Source organism: Siniperca chuatsi, linkage group LG6, assembly GCF_020085105.1.
Source record: "Siniperca chuatsi isolate FFG_IHB_CAS linkage group LG6, ASM2008510v1, whole genome shotgun sequence".
NCBI classification, from domain to species: Eukaryota; Metazoa; Chordata; class Actinopteri; order Centrarchiformes; family Sinipercidae; genus Siniperca; species Siniperca chuatsi.
Window position 1 is genome coordinate 20,514,990 of NC_058047.1, and position 11,160 is coordinate 20,526,149.

The following is an 11,160-nucleotide window of genomic DNA, read 5'->3' on the forward strand; positions in this document are numbered from 1 at the left end:
CACTCCACACAGGGTGAGTCATAGAAAAATAAGACATCCCGCAGATAGAAACGAATGAAAGAGCAGGGGGAGTTATTAGATAATTAGAATACTTATAATTAGTATAAGTTCTTTCAAATCAAACATCTCTTTCCACATGAGTGGAAAGTTTTGTTCTTGCAACTGCATTTGTTACTTTTGCTTAACTATGTCATGTGATCTGCAACTTCAGTACACCTTAAGAACAAATTTTACCGGGACCATAGAAAATTGGAGATGAACATTTAACAGACGCAAAACAAAGGCAATTGCACTCAGCTGCATAACTTTATGGGCGTTTTTGCACTGTAATATTAGCGCAATATCTTTTGTGAATAGGACCTTAAAAACGGCGCAGATAGCCGCAAATGTGCTGCCATCAGCGGCCGCAACTCATTCTTTGTGAATTCGCCCCTCAGTAGTCAAACCACCTGGCTAGAGAAAGTGCTGCCTAGGTTCAGTACTAAAATGGGTATCTTTCTGTTTTAAGTTCTGTGTTGCAAGAAAATTGAATGTATTACTTTTGCACTTTAAAATAACTGGTCAGAAAAATAAAATCATGGTTTATGGTAAAAACTAAGTTTACGGTCCTAAAATTATTTACAATTGATTTGGAGTAATTTTATTTATGGTAATTGTGTTGGCTTTGTGTAGTGCTGCAAATGTTTTTGTAAGCTAAACAGCCATAGGAGAACCCCCCCCCCCCCCAAAAAAAAAAACAGTTCTGTCAATCTACTAATTGTTTCTAGTTGCAAGTCTGCCCTCACCTGGACTCCTGCATCTTTTCATCTTTTACACAAATGACCACAATGGAAATAAGTCTTGGACATATCCATGTTTTTGTTGTGGCATGCGATTTGATATTCTTGTGATGCTAAACATTAAAAACCAAAAAAACAAAAACCAAACATACATTAAGAGTAAACTTAAACCATGGCCACAGAGCAATGAAATTATTTTAATAAGCTTCATCATGGAAAACAAGTTATGCAAATCTTCAGTATGCAGCACATCATTGCACCCACCATAAACACGACAGTATATATTTAATGTGATTAAGGGAACAAAATTTTATGAGCTGCATTCTTATAAAGAATTTATATCTATAGTTCAACAGTTAACCAGCAAGGCCACAAAAAGGTCTGTTAAATGTTTAATGCTCTGAAATGTCACCTCAAAATTGACAACATAAAAACTATATTGTGCACCTCATCCCTTTATTGTCTGAATTATAGCACAGATTAATTTAAGCAGCAGTGGGAGGGGAAAAAGGAGGAAAAAAAAAAAAAAAAAAAAAAAAACAGCTTACACATGATCATCCCCACAAAACAGCCTGAACCAGTCAAGTTTTTATTTTCTTTTATTTATTGTTTACAATTTTTGTAGTTGTTTATTCATTATTGTCAATCCTTTTGGCAAACATTAGTGCTCACTGTGTTCTGTACAGTCCGATAATGTAGACTTAAATTTGTTGGGAAGAGAGGAATGAGGCGAGAGCCAAGTGGGGTGCAGGCTTTTACAATTTGTCCAGGTAGTTGTCCAAGGCTGGGACACCTTCCTTGAGACCCTTACGTTTGCGTGTCTCGGTGACAACTATGCCGGGCTTGCTTGTAGGGTCCATTGGGTCTCCGGGGAGGATCTGCCAATGGTCAAACACACACTGTGGGAAGGCCTGGCCACCAGTGTTGGAACGAAGGTCAGCTGTGAAACCTGGGAACAGACAGAGCAAAGTATATTAATACCTTCCTGCCAAGCCTCCATTACAGGTAAAAATAAAATAAAAAATAAAGGGTTGCAAGGCGTGAGAGTGCAGTAGTCACAAGTGTTGGAATGAACATGCGTTTTCCTCTCTGGTCAATAGCTAGGGGCTTTCAAGATTATATGGTAGCTAAAATTACCTACTCTGGGTTTGTAGGGGCACTAAGAAGATGTGGATGTTAACATTAATGTATAGCAATTACATGATAGGCCCTTGAGTTTAAAAAAAACCCCCTCCAGGCTACAGTTAGCTTATTACTCATAGTGCTCCTTCAGTGCAATGAACTCACCCCCCTCCCCCTACTCCTCAAGTCCTTTGTAATTTTACTTGAACCTGAAGACTTTGAATTCAGTATTGTATAACAGAGCAGTGAGAGTGAAATAGATATCGTGTGTAAACAATTTCAGTCCGATATGAAAATTCAAAGCCATTTCTAATCTCCCAGTAAAACTATGACTCAAATCTCAATTTCAGACATAAATGTCATTTGTTTGTTAACTAAAACCATTCCTTAAAATGTAACTAAAATGAATGGAAGACAAAAACTAAATACAAAATCGGTTGAAAATTATCACTGGTTTGAGAACAATGTTTTAGCTGCGCTTTTCCAACAACATCCCTTTAAATTAGTTAAATGAGGACTTACCAAATGACTCCATGACAGGCAGGTAGGCCTTGGTAACACGCATGGGTGTTCCCATGACACTGACCTCCTCAAACACGTGACCACGCCTCCTTGTTAACACACCATAGATTCCACCCACTGCAGTTGCAGGACACTGCAAAGTAGACAAGAGAAGTCATACATACAACACTCAAACTTGGGAAATGACAGGCAAGTCAACGATGGGATTTCACAATTCTGGCAAATACCTATCAAAATCCTTTGTAACTTAAACTGTGCCCTGCCAAACCCCCCTGGAAACGCGTCATTTACGACTGCATCACCCGAACGCGCTGATTAGCAGAATGAAATAAAAACGGACTGGAAGGAGTCTCTTCACAGCATTCAGGCAGCCTCTCACTGCAGATTCAGACCATGCCAAATCAATAACTAATGCTATAGCAGCAATTAACACTGCAGATATGTGGCCATACTTGGTCGTAGAAAATACAGAATTTAAGCATATGGTCAAAGTTCTTGAGTCCCGCTACAATGTGCCTTCACGTGTGCATTTGTCAGTGCCTGCGCTTTGTAAACCAGCACAAGCTGCAGTTGTTCAGACATTAACAGTCTTATGGTGGAGCATTACGGACATTAGTTTTATTTTCTTAATATGACAGTATTTGAGTGAATTCACTGTTATTAATAGGAGTCATGGCCATGAGCCACTGTTGAATGTTTACATTTTTCAAAATAAAATTAAATACTGTTATCCCTGCTGTACTGAAAATGTGCCGAACCAAGGTACATACAGAACTGTGAGTTTTGTGTACCGTTACACCCCTACTATATTAATACATGATTCCAATGACTATTCATTGTTGAACTGATTAAAGGATTATCATAAATGTATGTTTGCAGTCACATGATTCTGATATAGATATTGCATTCATGAGAACGGGACGACAACCCGAAAACAGAAGGCAGAGGCATTTAAAAAAAAAAAAAAAAGGGAACATGAACTTCTCAGATATCATCAGGTAACTAGAACAAACAAAATACAGACTCCATCTCCAGTAACACTTACCTGGATCTCCACCAGGTACACAGGCTCCATCATTTTGGGTTCGGCTGTGAGCTCACATGCATACAGGGCTCTGCGAGCTGTGGGAATAATCTGACCACCACCACGGTGAATAGCATCTGTATGCAGGGTCACATCATGGACGTCAAAGCGAATGGCACGCATGTTCTCTTCACAGAGGACACCCTAAAGACAACATTGAGACACAAATTTTAGGTAAAGTACATCTACTGATCACTGGGATCACTATCCGAACTTAAGACTTTTAGCGGAGTGCAATGAACACTGAATTCTTTGGCCCCCTTACCTCCTTGACTGCCCACTGGAAACCAGCCACAACACTATCCTTGATCTCATTAAGGTACTGCACTCCCTTGGTAACGTCCACCAACATGTTGGGGCCATTTCCATCAGGTCCGAAGCACCAGATCTTTCTGGCCTCACCGACATCCCACTCATACTTTTCGGCGAGGTAGCGGGCACGGGCCTTGAGCTCCTGACGAGCGCTGACCTCACCCTTCTCAATGTCCTCTGCCAGGCCATCTTCGAAGGGACGGGCCTTCATGAACAGACGGTTGTGCTTGTTGGGTGACTTTGACAGACACATAACACTTGATTCTGAGGCGACGGTCTCTCTGTAGGACACCACTGGATCAGATTTCTAAAAAAGAAAACAAGTTTCAATGCAGACATGTTCACCTCAAGGAATAATATCAAGATTACATCTTTCACCATTTCCATTAAATTTTGATTTGCTTTTAAAAATCACCTTGAGTGGAATGCAAGCATGATCCTCCTCTAGATCCTTCAGACAGATCTCCAGATGTAGCTCTCCAGCTCCAGCGACGATATGTTCTCCAGACTCCTCAATGATACACTGCACCATAGGATCGGACTTTGACAGACGCTTCAAACCCTCCACCAGCTTGGGCAGATCGGCAGGGTTTTTAGCCTCCACAGCAACTCTCACCACAGGGCTGACACTGAACTTCATCACTCTCATGTTGTGTGCCTGCTCATAGGTGGTGATTGTTCCAGTCTTAACAAGGAACTGGTCCACTCCAACCAGACCCACGATGTTACCACAAGGCACATCTTCAATGGGCTCAACATAACGGCCCATCATCAAAATGGTCCTGGCAATGAGCAAAAGACAATTCAGATGTGACCAAATATCTGATAAGTTGACTTCACATAACTGACACTAACCAATACATATCAACTAAGTGATCAACAGGCCAGATGTTCCACCAACCTCTGAATCGGCTTCAAGTAGAGGTCATCCTTCTTTCCAGGGACGAAGTTTGGTCCCATAATGCGTACTTTCAGGCCAGTAGAGACACTTCCAGAGAACACACGACCAAATGCATAGAAGCGACCCTTGTCAGTGGTGGGGACCATCTTTGAGATGTACACCATCAAGGGAGCCTTGGGGTCACAGTTCTTGATACCTGTTAAAGAAAAAATTGGTCTGACCATCAGTTTGAGTCCAAGAACAACTACAAATCCAAGCACCACTACAAATCCAAGCCACATCTGGCTCACTGACCTGCCCAGGTCTCACCATGAGCAATTACTAAAATGATGCATGTGCTGTGTACATTTAAACGTTTTATTCTTGTGCATCAGCAAAATTAAAATAAACCAGCTTCATACCCATGGCAGCCTCATCATCACCAGGTCCTTCATAGAGCAGCTCGCAGCGGTACCTCTGGGCAGTGACAGGGGAAGGCAGGTGGATGGTGATCATCTGCAGAAGGGCTTCTCCTGCAGGCAGCCAACGGCGCATCACAGCCTTCAGGAGAGGCTTACCCTCCTTGTCCTTGTCCTCAGAATCCAGTTTGATTTCCAGCTTCTGGATCAGTTTTGCAGTCTCTTCCTTCTTGAAGTTCATGATAGCATCGAACACCTGAAAGGAAGTTAATTTGAATTAGTCAACTGCAATTTAACATGACCAAGCCAAGGATGTGCAAATTACGTTTCTGTGCCCTGCTCAGACTGAAGGTTATCATCACTGCTTACTCAGGTCAAAGTGAAGAATGTTGAAGTCATCACTTGCAGGCACAGTAAGAGTTTATTTTGCTCAGTTTTGACCTAATTACAAAATGTGTTTCTTTGAACAATGCTGCCTTTAAAAAAAAAAAAAAAAAAAAAAAGAAAAAAAAAAAAAAAAAAAAAAAAAGGACTGTACCTTAACGATATTTAAATAAAATTAGAGTCCTGTCGTTACCTTAAAGATGGGGTCCAGGATAAGAGCAACAAAGGTGCGGGGGAATTTTTTGCCGTCAGCTCCATTAGCAGTCTTGAGGAACTTTCCAGTCTCTGCGTCAAAGTACCTAGAATTCATGAGGTGTAAACATTACAATAATCAAATTAAAAAAAAAATTCAAACAAAATCTCTTGCGTGCTCCCGTCCCTCTAGAGCGAGGGAGTGATTGTGTGTGTCCAGACTGCTAGCTGGCTACGTTCCTCAAATCACATACTCTTCATTTGGTAAATCAAGTTCTGAGATTGAGAGACTCACCTATCACCCCACAGCTTCTTCATCATGTCTTCCACCTTCTTGCAGTGCTCAGCTGGTGTCAACTGGGTGTTGCCCTTGGCAGCAAACTTAGCTGCATACATCTCAGCGAACTGCTTCAGGGTGAAAGCCCAGCCATGGAGTCCAGAGCCAAAGCCAACAGTACCAATGACTGGATCGACCTTTGAGAGTTGACAACACATAAATGTTTAAGTTAGTTATGCAGACAGTTGATAATATTTTACTTTGAACACAAGATTAATAAGAAACATATTAATGTCTCAGTTCAGGCACTGGACCCTTCAAATTCTTTCAGTTTACTTAAATTTACTGTCCCAGAGTTAAGCTGGATCACAAGAGTGAAAATTGACTAACTGACCTTTGATCAATAGTATAACCCATATTTGCAACTGAACCTTTTAATTTCAAAACCTGCAAGTTACAGGAATCTGATTTTTAAAAACTGATGATGGCTGTTTTGATTGTTGCAGAGTGGTGCAGTCCATAAATTGAGAAACAGGAGGAGTGAATTGATCATGACTTGTTTGGAAATGCACTGGACAGATGTTTGAGCCACTGATCCTTGAATGGCTGGTCATATTTTTAATAAAAGGGCAACACACACACACACAAAAAAAAAGGTGTCAAGATGCACAGCAACACTCAAGAAAAGCAGCAATTTTAATTGCAAAGGCACATTCCATCTACCATACCTTTACTACACCTGTCTGAATGGTGTGTCCTTTGTGTGCAACAGGCATCCAGACACAATGAGGCAGTTTTGCACTTAAGATAAAGGTTTAGACAGCCACTCACCTGGAGGTTGCCCATAGGTCCACCTTCATCTTCTCCGTAAGTGGAGATGATCACATTGACTGACTCAACAATACGCTGGAAAGTCTGGTAAAGGTCTTCAGGTTCAAGCTGCAACTCCAACAAGGCACGGTCCATCTTGTTCATCATCAGGACTGGCTTGATACGCTCACCAATGGCCTGACGGAGCACTGTCTCAGTTTGCACACAAACACCTGGCAGGGATACACAGTAAGACAATTTAACCCATGGGAAAGTAAATAAATGAGTCTAATTTCACACAAGCAGTACAATGGTAAATATAGTATGACGGATACTGCCTTTTTTATTTTTATTTTTTAACACTTGCCAAATCAGAACTCAGGTTTTTCTGTAGCAGTGCACATTTTAATGGAAGAAACTTCTTCCGAGAAGAATAAATAAATAAATGAATAATATGCGCACTGGAGATTTTTTGAAGACAAAATTATTAGCAGGCTGCCCGTGGGCAGATGTCTTAAAGTCTGTGTTTGTAAACATTTAAACAAATTGACCCACTTTTACATCATTGTGAATCTGATTTAAAAACAGTCTAATATTTTTTTTGTTAATCAGATGCATATAAAAAGTCACAACTGGCACTGTAAACATTTATTGTTGATTTTATTTGCACTTGTGTCAGCCTGTGGTATTTTGCTTGTGGACTAAGAAAAAAAAAAAATAAATAAGTGAAAAATTGAGAGACTGGTTGGAGGGCGGAGGATTGTTCAGCCTTATCCTTACCAGACACGCAGTCCACTACAACCAGGGCTCCATCAGTGACACGGAGAGCAGCAGTCACTTCAGAGGAGAAGTCAACGTGTCCCGGTGAGTCAATCAGGTTGATCAAGAAGCCAGAACCATCTTTGGTCTGCTTGATGAAGGCCAAGTCATTTTCACCCAGCTCGTAGAACAGGGAGATGGCGCTGAAAGTCACAACAATTTGTTAGTCAGATGTCTAATGTAACAATTCAAATGTCACCAAACATATGCTTTAATTAAAAAAAAAAAACAACAACAAAAAAACAAAACAAAAACCCATGTCTAATTGTAATAGCCAGTATTTCTCCAGAGTTCATATACAAAAATACGGTTAAAAATAAATGCAAATATCAAACATACATGTTGATTCATTCTGGCTGGATGTGTAGGCAATACTTAAGCAAATTATTTCTTTATATAGTGTGCGCTACGACTTGGTTTTTACTTTTTGGTTAGTTATATTGATTGCAAATACGGGAAACAATACGGCAACATTTAGCCGTTCTCGTCAAGATTTGATAAATACTTTCCAGCCACCTCAGGGCTCCTCCCAGTCCAGTAATGATGGTTAAGCACAGATTGATACTAAAAAGTCTGCTATGCATAACCTCACAATAAATAGGATTGACAAAATCTAATGCAGATGTGAAATTCAATAATTGTTTTTTATACTGTTACTGTGCAGAAATTAAGTGGAACAGTAGAAAGTAATTTTAAATTTAAGACATAAAAGCACATCTTTTCGTATAAACCAATTTTCAGCAAATTGCATGTTTTGACTGGCTGAAAGGATTGAAAGAACGCAAGTCCACTGAGGACTAAGAGTTACAGGAATAAATCCTTAAACCTGGAAATGAGCATTTTAGCACCAGTTCCTTTTCTTTTGAATGGGTTTTTGGTTAGATGCCTGAAATAAAAAAGTCTGCTGACAAGCTTAAGAGATTTTCACATTTTGTTCCACAACATAATACGTCAGTAAATATCTCACTCTTGCATTTTGAAGCTTTTACGAATCTTTAAAAAAGGCGGTTGCTAACAAGTGGCTAAATGAGACCACAGAGGACTCCCAGGACATTAAACGTCATCACGGCAAACATGAAAACTCATCTACTCACTAGTCCGCCTTTACAGCCTCGTGTCAAGTGTGTTTTATGTATTATACATAATACATACATGGCTTGCACTCGCACTCTTGGAAACTATTCTAGGTCACGCTAAGGAGGAAAGGCTTTTGTAGAAGAGGTAAGCGCGCAAAATCAGATTACAAGTTTGAATCTTTGTAAGGATTCTCATTGTGAGCAAAACATTTAAGTGTCAAACTTGTTTGCCAGAGCTTCAACGATCCAAAATCCAATGGGAAAAAAATCCCATTGGATTTTTGTTGAGGGAACCAGGGCAACAGTAACTTACGACTTGCCCCAAAAGCAAGACCCACCACCTAGATTCTTCAGTGGAGCAGCTCTGTGAATGGGCTGCCTATTGCCTTATTTTTGGACAAATGACAACGGAGCAGGTCCTACGCGAGAAAAATGTATGCCCACACCACCCTTAAGATTATTATCTAATTGCTACCAAATACCAGCAGTCAGATGCAGTCTTACTTTTAATTAGGGCTGCACGATAGGGTTAAAAAAAAAAACAAACAACAAAAATTCATATTGCGATACGAGTTACACGTAATGAGAATTATCGTTTTTGAATCACAATTTTCATTTTCATAGTAATAACTATTAAAATCATGATTGACATTTGTTGGGGTCAGTATCACATTTAGAGAATGAGATTTGTAGGCCAGGGCATCTCTGCAGCACTACAATACTTCATTATAATGTTTTGTCATATTTTACAGTTATCAAAAAATTGCAGCTTCTGCAATTTGGATATTGCGATTTTGATGAATTGTGCAGCCCTACTTTTAATAATGAGGCATGTGTAAGAGCGCAGTTGAAAATATAGCAAGATACTTACGTAGACTTGATGGTGATGCAACGTTCCTGTTCATCTTTGCGCGTGTCTGTGAAACGGGTCTCACCAGCACGAGCTGAGGCAATGATGCCAGCCTTCGACACAAGCGAGTCTGTCAGAGTTGACTTTCCATGGTCAACGTGCGCAATCACAGACATGTTACGGATGTTGGCCTTCTTGTCCATGATGGCACGGATCTGGTCGACGGTAAAGTTCACCTGAGAGAATAAAGTCAGATTAGAACAGTCAAGAGTGCATACATAGCAAAAGACTATTGCTTAATAGCAAACGCAATGGCTGAATATCTACCCATTTTCTTAACTTACAGCCACCGATGTTCATGTTTTCGTGCACTTCTGTTTCAGTAGTACGTTAGTTGTGAATGAATTTAACCTCATTAACTGCACCCACAGCACACTGAAAATTGCTGCTGACTCAACTGTTCCATACTTGGAAGCGTTTGGTAGACATCATTACAGCTGGGGCGTTATTTATTTTGAACACTTTGTCAGTGCTTATCAGAATATCCAGTGAAGAATAATGATCTGACTAAATTGACAATACAGTCCATGAATCGTTAGTAAAAAAGTAAACAGATTCAACCAAGCAACACCCGGCATAATATGTCGGTACGAATAGGCCACGTGTACAGACTCTGACACTATGCTAAATGCTAATATTGGCTTTATAGCTAAACTAGCAGGCCGAGCTGGGGGGCGCAAAATGCCGGCAAACTGCTTTTTCAACCCGCTGACGTTACAACTTCAAAAACTATGGTGATCACCTCAACACAGTAAACATCATTAAAATACTGTTGTCACACACATTGTTTCCAAATACATATAAATATAGCTGGATTGGGACAAGAGCTAACGTTGGAGCAAAGAGCCGATACAGTAAATGTTAGCTAACACCACAACACCGCAGCGTCACCTAACGTTAGCCATTTCAACCCTTACATGAGAGTTTACCGGTACATTACCACTCAGACCTGCCATAATGCTTTAACTTGGGTAAAGAAGCAAACTACTTAATAAAACAATCCAGAACTGGTTTTCTAGAGTCTCACTGACTCCGTAGAGTTAACGGTACCGATGAGAGAAATGGCTGCCATTTTGTTGAAAGCACAATCCATCCAACTGACATGTAAGTAGCATAGCATCCGTAAAATGCCCAGTCGAATACTTTAATAATAACGTAAGGGACACCTCGATAATTCATTAATTACTCAGAGAACTCTGATTAACTCACCATTTTGACGGATGGTTTTGGATTAGCTTGGTGGAGAAAAGAGACAGGAAGTTTTACACTGCCCACCTCACGATGGCATAGGCAGGGAAGAGACCGCTGACGTCAGAAAACAGGGCTTTATACCGTGTGCGTCAGGCCTGTGCGTCACACGTACTAATGTTACGCATAAGATCATGTGGCTCGTTGCTTCTCAAATCAAATAAAAATCAAATCAAATAGTTTACTGCAAAGTTTACTGTCACATCATACACAATATAGCGTATACTGAAATCCGTTCTACTTGTCGACAAAGTCAAAGGAGCTATTCGTGGAAATTATCCTCCTATCCTCCTGAATGCCGTGAATACTATAGGCTAATTATGAAT

The 11,160-nt window shown here is 40.3% G+C and overlaps 1 protein-coding gene and 1 non-coding gene across 2 annotated transcripts; both read right to left on the bottom strand.

Annotated features, from left to right (window-relative positions):
* Positions 1-1,360: 1,360 nt before the first annotated feature.
* LOC122878404 (elongation factor 2-like) lies at positions 1,361-10,949 on the bottom strand. Its single transcript, XM_044201194.1, has 13 exons — positions 10,796-10,949; positions 9,548-9,762; positions 7,562-7,743; positions 6,803-7,014; positions 5,990-6,168; positions 5,696-5,801; positions 5,122-5,374; positions 4,721-4,916; positions 4,235-4,601; positions 3,773-4,126; positions 3,469-3,651; positions 2,424-2,556; positions 1,361-1,728 (listed from the first exon to the last, which is right to left on the bottom strand). The coding sequence occupies exons 1-13, from the start codon at positions 10,796-10,798 to the stop codon at positions 1,535-1,537; spliced, it is 2,577 nt and encodes an 858-aa protein (XP_044057129.1). The 5' UTR covers positions 10,799-10,949; the 3' UTR covers positions 1,361-1,534.
* Positions 5,457-5,524, bottom strand: LOC122878410. The gene has a single exon (XR_006378480.1). It is a non-coding gene; the product is annotated as a small nucleolar RNA SNORD37 (small nucleolar RNA).
* Positions 10,950-11,160: the final 211 nt, after the last annotated feature.

Bases quoted from the DNA above. Each gene is read 5' to 3' on its own strand.
- LOC122878404 (XM_044201194.1), bottom strand. The intron at 6,169-6,802 runs GTGAGTGGCTGT...CAACTCTCAAAG, and splicing joins GACCTATGGGCAACCTCCAG to GTCGATCCAGTCATTGGTAC. The intron at 2,557-3,468 runs GTAAGTGTTACT...TCTACTTTGCAG, and splicing joins TGTACCTGGTGGAGATCCAG to TGTCCTGCAACTGCAGTGGG.